This window comes from Lissotriton helveticus, chromosome 4_1 (assembly GCF_964261635.1).
Source record: "Lissotriton helveticus chromosome 4_1, aLisHel1.1, whole genome shotgun sequence".
Taxonomy (NCBI): Eukaryota; Metazoa; Chordata; class Amphibia; order Caudata; family Salamandridae; genus Lissotriton; species Lissotriton helveticus.
In genome coordinates, this window is record NC_136063.1 from 358768385 (window position 1) to 358780566 (window position 12182).

Below are 12182 nucleotides of genomic sequence, written 5' to 3' on the forward strand. Positions count from 1 at the left end.
TGGCTTTACAAATAGGAATGTATTTCTACCCAAACAACCCCATTTTAGCAACATTAACATAATGATGACAGACTGAGAAAAAACATGACTTTCTATCTGGTTCCATGCAGCTTGCATGAAGCTCTATGATGGCAGTTCATAGTTTACTGTGCTAGATTTCGATTGTAACTTATGAACTACACAGTAACACAAGAATCTCTGTGACAAAAGTAGTAGCACACTAGGCTAGGCACATAAAATACTGTTCTATGATCTGCATGGTACACGTTCTTTGCAACCGGCCTATTAGCCTTCTGTACTACCTTAGATGAGTTAAAACTGCCAGTAGACAAACCTCCATCTCTCCAGCAGGCACTTTAATCATTAGAGTTATACTGACACTTTTATTGTTTCCTGACACTGCTACATACACAAGGAACTCTGCAGGGGTGCGAGGAAATCTGCTGCACTTCTCCACCCTTCCAGCATCCCAAGGAAACACTCAATGCCCTGTGCAGCCAGTCTGGCCTTGAGTTCTCAAAATATTTTCGTAGAAATATAGAACAGGCACCTGACCAGTACCAATGACTGTTCTTTCTTAAAACTAGGGCAGACATCAATTAGAGCGTTGTTAGTTGGTGATTTTGTCAAAATAACACAAATACAGGGGGGCATATTAGCAAGATAATGGGCTTGCTAATATGCGTTATAGAATTCCAATAGAAGCCCAGGTTAGATGTGCAGGACATCTAACCTGGGCTTCTATTGGAATTCTATAATGCATATTAGCAATCCCATTATTGCAGTTTTAGCGGCAGTTTCCTGCCGCTAAAACGGCGATAATTTTAACCAGGTACTTGCTAATATGCTCCACAATTCCTTAAAAGAACCCTTATTGTAACATTTAAAAAGTGGAGTCCAGCTATGAAGAGAAAGTGCTTGCTGGTTACTTTCTGGACAATCCACCACCACAAGAATTCTTCCACTGCCAAACAACTGAATGGACGTAGACTCCATTTTTGGATTGAGGTAGTGTCTGCTTCTGTCTGTTGCTTTTTTGACGCCTAAAGAATATTTGACTGTAAGCGTATGGCTTTGTTGTACTCTGTGGTAAAGCTGCTGAAGAGAACTTTTATGCAACAAACATTCTGGAGAACATAATGGAGAGATACTGTCAGATTTTGAGACCTTCACGTCCTGTTTCAACTTAGGCAAGGATCTAGTCCTGCCCACAGCCTTGTCATCCACTCATGACGTCTGCACTGTGGTCACCTCTCAAGTCAATCCGAGTAAGGCAAGGCGGTGATGAAACTCTGCCTGTCAGCTGCTCCTTCTTGGACATCAGGCTCAATCTCCACAACACTGTTGTCATGTCTTACCTTGCACTAGCCTAGGATGTTTAGCTCGCATCCTAGTCCTGCTTAAAAGAAACATGGCACATTTGGCATATAATTTTCTTAAAACCTATGACAAACCATTACTTAATTAATTGTTTTTATTCTGTGTGGCCCTGATTTACTGATCGTTATACCTCTATTTATGTTGTGTTCTAATTCCCCAAGCCACTATTATAGTGTTAGGTTTCCAACTCGACCAAGCTACTGGATGAATCCATAATGGTACCTCAAAGATACTGAAGCTCATCGGTGCTTGCGGATAGCTGAGTTAGAGTCTTACAGAATCTTGACTAATGTCACTTGTTATCTTCTCTCCTAGTTCTACTTAGCCAGTGATTTTGTTACTCATATCAGCAATGAAAACATAGGTAACTACAATTCGTACACCGAAGCAAGATGAGGTCCACACACTTAAGGTAAACCGTTTTATAATAACGTCAAAAAAAATAATTTACTTTTTGATACTTGCAACTAAACAAATGTTATTGTACAGTCACAACATGTACTGACCAAACGTCCGATGCATCCTATTAAAACCTTGATTTCCAAGGGCTATGTTTTGCCACAACCATTTTTAAATTATGGTTGGCTCTCTTCACCCCCACGCTTTTTCTGGGATACATCAATTCTGTGCTCTACAAGTAGTGTGTCATTTTGTATCACTTAACTTCCTGTTCTCTAAAGCCATTATGTCAACATAACCATAACGTTTTTAGAACACATGACTCTTCTCTCTCCTCCACAGTTAGAAAAGGCATTGGAAATATTAAAGGACATCCGGAAAAGGCAGCATAAGAACGTCAGAGAATTTCTTTGTGATTGTTAGGGAACAATAAAGTGGATAAACTATCAGGACTATACAATGGCCGCTCACATTTTAAAGACGATCTCCCACTATGAAACCTATAAGGAACTATGAAAAAGTACAGGACAACATTTTATTTTGAATTGATTGAGTTACTTTTTTAAGCCTGAGGAAGAGTCGGTATCAGAGAGCCATTGAGGCTTTGCTATAGTGGGTAGATGCTGTGCGGAATAACATTTTCCTATGCCCTATACAAGCGATTGATAGAAAAGGAGCCAGTTCAACATTGGGAAGGCCTGGAGACATAGTACCAAAGATGGTGCTTTCTGCCTTCTTTCTTAGGCCATACAACTCTATAGTGAAGCCTTCCTAAAAACATTTCACCAGAGGTCATCCCCAGCGCTGCTTCTAGTGCTTGCTCTTTCTCTACTTTTGAGCCGTAAAATTTCCATGATACTTTTAGCATATATGTCTCTTAAATTTATATTGACAATAGAATCACGTGTTGCATTTTTTGTTAGCTTTTTCAAGGCTTCTCGCTGTCGCAGAGCCGCTTCCTTTATTTTAAGAGTAAAATAGCAGGCGGCAAAACGGTCATTGATAATTGCAATAGGTAAGGCTAGTGCCAAAATTCCTGATAATATGCACAAAAAGGCCACTAGTTTTCCAATGGTAGTGTCTGGTCGGACGTCTCCATAGCCCACCGTGGTCATTGATGTGGTTGCCCACCACCATGCACTGGGCACGCTGGTGAAGGTTGTATCTGGGACTTGGTGCTCAACAGCATACTCCAGTGCGGAAAATATGGAAACCCCCACGGATAGAAAGAGGAGAAGCAAGCCAACTTCTTCATAGCACTGTGCAATCGTCATTCCCAAGGATTTCAAGCCTGAAACGAGAAAATTGCCTTAGTAGTCAACATCCATACGTTTTTTCATTCCCTAAAAATGTACAAATATATGCTTCATGTTTGCTACAACATATGAAAACATCTGCAAAAAATACTTCTTCCAAGAACAATTTATTACCAAAAAAATCAATATAATCTTTAAAAATATGTTTGTCATTGCTTTCACTTTAAATAAAAACATTTGCCAGTACTTGCATGTACGTTTTAAGAATGGTCATGAAGCAGTAGAGTGCGAAGTTACAAAGTTGGACCTTTTTCAACTTTAACACAAATCTTGGGAAAATGTTGCAACTTCGTAATGGTTGTTAAGCTGTATTCGTTTGCAATATACACGTAAACATCATACATTCTGTGCCAATTTAGGTTACAGATTAGTTTAGTAACACTGGCAAAATGGCTCTGCAAGAGCTATACCTCACAGAAAATAGGTATGGTCAAAATGACAAAGATATCTTCTTGTATGAATTTGGTACGCAAGTTTAAATAGTATTTTTAAAACGACTGGAAAATCGTTTAGTTTCAAAGCTTTATTCGATTTGTGACACAAATCATACAAGCAGAACACATACAAATATGACAAACATTGCTAAAAATAAGGCACCAAGGACATGACAATTAAAGCGATCAGAAGAGAACCATCGGATGCATAGTAGGCGGAGATTCTAAGAGCATAATAAGACCAAACTTGAATATATACAGTACAAAAGCTATTTAGACCAAATTTAAAAAAGCATATAGCATACATTGTACATACGATAAGTTACACATAAATAAATAAATAAATAGGTATACAGACAGGAAACCAAGATAGGACAAAACACAATCCTGGATATCATAAAACTATGGTTAACCTGGCAGCTGTATATCTAATAAAATATACAGACAGGGAGCCATAGTAGAACGGGACATAGTCCGGAATATCATAAGGCTCATAAAACTATGGCTTTCCTGGCAGCTGTACATTTTAATATGTATGTCGCTACAAAGAAGCAAATATCCTGGTTCTCTAGGGAGCTAAGCAGATGTAAAGCATTCTTTGTAGAACGAACATTGAATCTTAAAAAGATGGGTTTTAAATATGTTACCCTAAAGAAATGGTAAAATTTACAAAACAATAAGAAATGACAACAGCTCTGGCGAGAGACATTGTCACAAGGGCACGCTAAAGCAGATCTTGAATTCATTGTGGGGAATGCAACAAGGTGGTGGACGATACCCAATCGTAGGCGAGTTAAAACAAACCGTTGGGAATTACGAGTGACATCAGAGAGATAAGATTGAAAACCAATAGGTAAATTAAGGTCCCGAAAAAACATCACAGATTACAACTTTCCGGACACCTTTGCACGACCTTCTTTTTTAAAGCTTAGAAATCTTTGTTTGATGACTTTTTTGGGAATTAATACCACGGATTTGGGGTCAAGAAAAGTGTCAAACTGAAAGAGGAGGTGAAACCAATAATGTATGTACTTAAGCCATGATATTCGTGTGAAATTATCCAGTCTGAGGCAGTCAAGGATTATCTCCTGGGTGAATTCAGTTTCCGGCTTGGCCCAGATAGAGCGCCAGGGCAGCAAAGGGCGTAATGCTGCCACATCCGAAATGAATTCTATACCCACTTCTTCATGGATCAGATCCACTGATGCTGAGGGTGGTACACATAACAGTTTTCTAAGGAACTTATTTTCGTCTCTCTGTGCATTTGATCCAACACTATGACCCCAAACCCCCGCACCATATAGGGCTGAGGACACACATTTTACATTATAAATGATCGTCATATCTTTAATGCTCCTCACCCCAAGTTTGCATGAGAATCTAAAGATGCTATTGGTGGATCTCTCCATTTTTAGGCTGATGTTATCAAACTCGGGTTGCCATGACCCATTATTAGCAAAGGTGATTCCTAGATAGCAAAACGTTTTAACTATTGACATTTTGTCCTTATCAATAAAAAAGGTGGGATTGGATTTCTTAGCTTTCATCCCGCAGGACATTACAAAGGTTTTAGATTTATTTACAAGTAACTTCCTACTCTCTATGAACGCATAAATTTATCAATGAGGCGCTGTAGGCCAATCTGTGTGCGGGATAATAACACAGCGTCATCCGCATACAATAAAATTGGCACCGGTTTGCCTCCAATCAAAGGTGCATCGGCAGGGGTCTGACACAATATAAGATCAATTTGATTAATAAAAAGAGAGAATAAAAGAGGGGCCAGAACACAACCCTGTCGGATGCCTCTTGAAACTTTGAAGAAAGGGGTACATTCACCTGAGGATCCATAGCGCACCTTACATGACAGTCTCTCGTATAGCCTGGCCAAAAAGTGTACAATCTCCTTTGGTGCTCCAGCGTCTGTCAGGACCTGCCATAGTATACAGTGATCAACTAGGTCAAACGCACTACTCAAGTCCGCAAAACATAAAAACAGGTTCCCTTCTTTAACTTTTGTGTATTTATTAACTAAAAGATCTAAGTTTACACACTGTTCTAATGTCCCCATGCCTTTCCTAATTGGACCCTAGTTAAAATTTCCTTTTCAGTTGCCCAGGTTTCCAGCCTCTGCAGCATAATTCGACTCATCACCTTTACTGAAGCATCAAGTAAGGAGATGGGACGATAATTACCTGCCTCCGATTTACTGCCTTTCTTGAATATGGGAATGATGACCGACTGGCCCCAAGATGGTGGTGGGCATCCCTCAACTGCAGCATTAAAGATCCTCACCAAAATGGGTGCCCACAAAGTCAATTCAGATTTAAGAAGATCTATAGGGACTCCATCGGGGCCGGGGGCCTTACCTCCTTTACTATCGAACAGGCCTTCATAGACGTCCTCCAGGGTGATTCCCAAGATATTTCCCCTGGAAGCATCAAAGATGTTATTGTAAAAGTTGACTATAATTAGGTCTCTATATTTACTGGCCTCTAACCGTAGCACCTGACTATGTGGTTCAATTAAAAAGTAACTTTTGATATTAAAGTCAATCAACTTATTAGAAATTAACATCAATAGGCCGCCCTTGGCTCGACCTGATGGGGCATTTGATGCTGTAAGGCAGTAGGAAGTATAGCCCTCAACGTGGATAGGATCTTGACACCACGTCTCTTGAAGACAGATTATGTCATACCCGGCCCCAATAAATTCCTCCCAAAAAGGGGTGTTCAATTTACCTGTAATACCTGCTATATTCCAGGTGACGAAATTTATCCCCGCCGATACGGCTACTGTATGAGCAGCCCTGTCTCGTTGTGGGGCGGGCGGAATATCAGAGGCAGGCTGCTTATCACCCATAGACACCTCAGGAGGCTCCCGATGAGGCACTAAGAGAGTTACCTCTACATCAGGGGTTCTGCTTAGAATATGGGTACCTGCAAAAAGTATAATGGAATTTGGGTCGGTATGTAAAACTGGGGCTATACAAGTTACTTGTTTGGGAGCTAGAATACTGTCAATCGTTACATCTGTCCCCTGGTCCCCCTGGGTAAGATTAGCCCTGTCAGGAGTGGCCAAAGGTCAATCGACCATTTCCAGGCAATCAAATCTGTTACTAATGGGGATGCCCCTCCACCCCCCGCAAAAGAATGGTCACTATGATGTAGTATTCTTACATCTTATTTATGTATACATGCTTTCTCCACTACTAGTCCAGCTTGTAGAATGTTACAGCTATGATGCACTATAGAATGTTGGGTCTCAGTGGGCTGAGGTTGACAGTTGGCATTGGGCTGAGCATCATGCTGGATGTTCCTGGTGGGGTGTTATTACCATCCTAACTACTTGACTACAAATAAATATCTCTACATCATCTTCCGTGTGGACCTGATCACCACATCATTTATGGCGACGATGGATCAACGAACCTACCACTTTTATTGATGAAGTGCAACTTATTTCAAGCAACCAAGCAAAAGAAACCTCTCAAGAAGGAAACCAACTAAAAGAAAAAGCGTAATTAAGAAAAAGACTAATCTGACAAGCAAGAGACAAGACACGCCTGTTGCCCCACCAGAGTCCACTTCACCAGACAGCTCAAGAACAGGCGTGCTACAACATCTAGCAATCAGTCAACAAGCGGAAGCCTTGAAAGTCACAAGAAACCCAATACTGCTAAAAGAAACGTCTGCAGACTTAAAGAAAACAAGGTAAACAGGGGCTGTGAGTGTGATATTGCCACCTGTAAAGGGGTTATATAGTCTGAAGGCATCCACTTTACCATTTTGTGTCTGTACTTTTTTAAATAGACTGCCAACCCGTGGTCAATGCCAACTGTCAACCTCAGCCCACTGAGACCCAACATTCTATAGTGCATCATAGCTGTAACATTCTACAAGCTGGACTAGTAGCGGAGAAAGCATGTATACATAAATAAGATGTAAGAATACTACAGGTTGCTGGGGCAAAAGTGGGGTGATAGGCCTTTTATTGGAAATGTGAGACAAACCCTTGTTGGGGGCAGACTGATTGGGCTGAGTAGCAATGGGCTGGGAGGAGGGAGTCGGCTGGGCAACAGTAGGCTGAGAAGAAGGGGTGGCCGTAGTTTCAATTATGCGCACACTCCCAGGGGCAGTTGACGATGAAGTTTCTGGCTTTTTACACTTGGTTAGAGTGGGCTGAGTTATTGATGACATAGAACCCATAGCTCCACTAACCAAGTGTGCCCCTAAGGCACCTGATCTGGAAGAGATTGATATACCCGTACCAGGTTTTGCTCGGGCCAGGCTAAGCTGAGTCGATGGCTTCTGAGTGAGAATGGCAAGTTGTTTTTCTATCGCCATGATGCTCAGTTCTAGGGGTTTCAAAACATGATGAAGTAGATCCCTAATATTTGCTAGAAGCAGGGAATTATCATCACTCAAAGTACAAACACCCCCTACTTTTGCCATAGGCTCTGAATTGGCTGTATGTTCCAATAAGTTAGTAGATGACAGGTTGGAATCAATCGAGGCGACCTGTGATGGAATAGTGTTTTACCCCCTTCTTGTTGGTATTAGCAGGTTGGTAGTTCGTAAGATTGCCTTTCTTTAAGTCGGTGACCTGATTGGGGACTGCTCCTTCCTTTGCCCCCGTTAACTGAATCTCAGGACAAGGATCTTGAGATATCAATAGCTGTAGATCTGGGGAGTTCTCGAGGTTTCCCGTAGAATCAAGGTCAGAGATGATGTTCGTAGCTGACAGGTCGACCATATTTGGGATAGAATGGATCTCAGCGATAGCATTAGGTTGCAAAAGGACCGGGATCGATGTAATCGACTGAGGTGGCGATTGTATTAGAGCTAGGGGGCCCAGAGAGGATCTCCTAGCGATTGCCAGATCCTGTGACACCCTCCGCTCCAATAATGAAATACTTAAATTAATGGCCTCGTTGGTTCTGGTAATAAACTGATCTAGTGGCCCGGTTAGCAAAGCAGGAGAATCATTTTTGGACTTCAAAAAGTTGGTTTTCCGCTTGTAAAAAGGATTTAATCACACACATTTTCGTGTAAGTAGATCTCTGAGCAGGGCACTCCAGGGCTGGAATGTCCTGTAACGTTGTGCACCCCCACAAACGTATACATTTGTGTGTATGCACAAGCTCGTCTCTGAATCCCTTTCACCCTAGAAAAAGGCAGACATGTTATCCCAGAAAAATAATAACATCTACAGATATTGGTTGGAATAAACATACATTTATACATTAACTTATGCAAAAGTTTTCTAGGACTATTCTTTGACCCTATGACTCTTGGAATTTTCCTTGTGCGACCTGGCAAATGTTCTGACCTTCAAAAGCTACCAAATCTATAAAAAAAAACTCATAAAACTCAGGGAGAAGACATAATCATTGTTTTAAGACTCAAGCCCCCAATGTCCGTCTCCCATGTAGTAACGTGAACATGAGCAGAGAAAAACAGTGAAAAGGATCATTTTCAGGGAATCTTTCTGCATACGTCTTCCCGGTTGGGTGAGTTTGATTCATAGGAAAATTGCCTCGATTTGCCTTGTGAAAATGATCGCCCTGCATAGAAAGAATTATATGTGGTTACATAAATGGAAAAGGATGAATATTGCAAACATCTTTAAGAGTAAAAACCAAAAACGACGCTGTGTATAAATAACTGCATCCACCCTCATTGGAAGCTGGTGAGCTTTGAAAATTATGGAATGTAACACCAAATTGGGATGATTTCAGAAGCACCATAAGCAAGTACGAGTGTCCCAAATGATTGAGGGGTCTACCCTCATAGAATTTGCTTTGAAACCGGGAGTAAAATAGTGTTTTTTCCAGGAGGTGCCACAAAAATATATCACAACATATAGCAGATGTATTTTAAAGTGCTGCAGCAGATTACACAAGTCTCCCTAAATGAATTCTTCTTCTTCTCTTCATATGCCTACTACTGCTCTTGGGGTATAGTCCATCAACCAGGACTTTACAGTCATCTCTGTCATGGCCTTTTCTTTCAACCTGCCTTCAGGTGTAACCAATCTCCTTGCAGTCATCCTCGAGGCATCGGCACCAGGTATTTCTTAGCTTTCCTCTTTTCCTTTTCTTTGAGGGTTCCATATCATGGCTTGCCTGATGGTGCTTGATGTTACCTATCTTTTCATGATTCCTTTTTTTTATTGTATGGAGAGGATTTACAGAATAAAACAAATTCATAAACACTTCTCACATATAATTACCTCTGGCGTCTAATTAGGCAAGAGCTTATAACTCCATATTTCATATATATTTACATCATAAAGACAGAAAACATAATAGTTAAGCAAAAATAAGAAACATGAGAAACATATAGGCGAATGACAGTGAGATCGAGAAAATAACATTTCAATCTCGTAAACTGCCTATATTTAAAATGTGTTCAATCCGATATACCATATCTTTGCTGTAACTGCCAGAACAACAGTCTTTGTTCAATTAAATAAAGGTCCCCCAACCTCAGAATTCCCTTCTGCTCCCATTGCCTGGCCAGCTTATCATACATTGATATTGGGAAAAGGGGAGATAGCCACAATGGAGTATATATATTATATATAGGAATTTTCACAAGGCCGACTATCCTTTTCCAGATTTTCCAAATTGCTATCAGCACCTTAAATGTAGTTTTTTTTATAGTAGCGTGGCTCTATTTGCCAAAGAAGTACCCCTTGAGCGTTTATACCTATAGCTAGCTCATATATCGAAGGGAGATCCCCAGCTATATTATATTGTCTGTTACCTATACCTGGAAGGATCACAAAAGCCATTTGTTGTAGGAAGCATGCATAATGATAATATCTAATATTGGGAACAGACCATCCTCCTCGAACTTGTGACAATATTACAAATTTAAGAGACCGCCGGACTTTAAACTATTTCCAGACATAATTACTAAAGATGCTGTAGTGTAGTTCCTATTATCCCAATAGGCTCTGCGCATTGGAATAATACCTTCAATAGTATAGGCCTAGACCAGACGTTAACTAGGTCTACTACTGTCGATATTAGACTTAAAGTTTTGGGTTTGCCAGCTAGCTCAGAGTTCACTAGAAACTTTCTCGAATAGGCAAGGAGGAGTTGAACCTCCCTGGATAGACAAGAAGGGATTTCGTTTCTGACAACCATAGAACATGACAACTTTGCTCTCCCCTAATCAAGAGTGTATCTCTAGAGTCGTGTGAAAAAAAAAAGAGTCGACTTATTTTACTCAGTCAGTACGTGCATTCTTAGTCTCACCAGATTGTAGAGAAAAGGAAGAGATGGGCGTGTTCAATAAAAGATGTTATTTATTGATCAGTCTCTTTTCTCATACAAGAGAAATGGATCGATATTATTGCAATACTTATGGTTAAGTAAAGTGCATACATTAAAAGCAGAAGTTTAAAATAATACTGTAAAAACATTTATATGGTTTCTAAGCCATAAGGTGGTTTAAAATGAATAAAATAGATACATACACATATACATTTGACTAATCGTACTCAACTGGTGTTTCTAACTACGCCTACCCCAAATGTACCTGACCTAAGCCTAATACGTGGGCGGGAATAGAAAGTAGCAGTTTAAGTTAAGTTTGTTTTGCCAAGTGACTGACTCCAGAATTCTCTGCGAGGGGTTATTCAGTTCTGTACCTGGAATTTAGGATGAATGAGGGATGGTATCTCTCGTCTCTGGTCTCGATATTCCAGGCTGCCTGCGAGGGCTACCCGGAAGCGCCGGAGCTGGATTTCTCGGCAGGAGAAAGCAGCGTCTCGTTCTCAGCGCGGCAGGAAGGCGGGGCTGCGCCAGCGGGGTCTGCTCTGCTCTGGGCTTCGGCACGTCTGGCTGCTCCGATCTCGTCACCACCGCGTGTGTTTGCATAGGGCAATATCAGTAATATTTATACCTTTAAGGTGCCGAGATTGACGTAAGGATGGACATAGATACGTCAATAAGGATGTCATACGACCTGGTCGTTAGCACATTCTTTTGCTGAAGTTCTCGGTGAAATCAAAACAATGGCCGCAGGGTTTTTCCCAGGTTGTCATAGGTTTGATTTGTTTTGAGAACTCCGTATGCCTTATCAGGGGCTGGAGGAATATCGCTTGTCTAATTAGATGGCAAGCGTTATGACCTAATCAGATAACACGTTCCTGTGCCGTAGTGTGGCTTAATCAGATAACGGTTTCTGCATCATGGGGGTTTTCTGCATCATGGGATGGCTGCTAGTTAACTTGTTAACCAGAATAGGGTCAGGAATAGGGGGATCGATACAGAACCTATAGGAATACATCACACCCACTCCACGCTAACTATGGACATATTTACGAATCTAGGCATAGTAAAACATACTGTAGAGTATTGTGTATACCTTACCACCCCAAAATACATAAAATGCATTTTGAAATTATCAAATATACGGAAAAAACAGTCACATGTATTATATGCACTCAAGCTGTAGAATAATGCTAAAGTAATCAAGCATTTGTATACATTATTGCTAATTGGTATATGAGAATTTACACATGAAATGGCTCTTAATACAGAAAAAAGGTTCGAGACCATTCCATCGCAGAATAAAATAATTATGAACATACCAGCGGGCAGCAAATGTCTATAAAGTATCTAAAAATAGAAATCTTA

The 12182-nt window shown here is 40.7% G+C and overlaps 1 protein-coding gene across 1 annotated transcript in view; it reads right to left on the bottom strand.

The window, feature by feature from the left end:
* Positions 1 to 2561: 2561 nt before the first annotated feature.
* Positions 2562 to 12182, bottom strand: part of KCNV1 (potassium voltage-gated channel modifier subfamily V member 1) — a 162077-nt gene continuing 152456 nt past the window's right edge. Inside the window, exon 2 of the mRNA XM_078685570.1 lies at positions 2562 to 3070. Coding sequence (XP_078541696.1) covers positions 2562 to 3070 — 509 coding nt within the window. The remainder of the gene's footprint in view (positions 3071 to 12182) is intronic.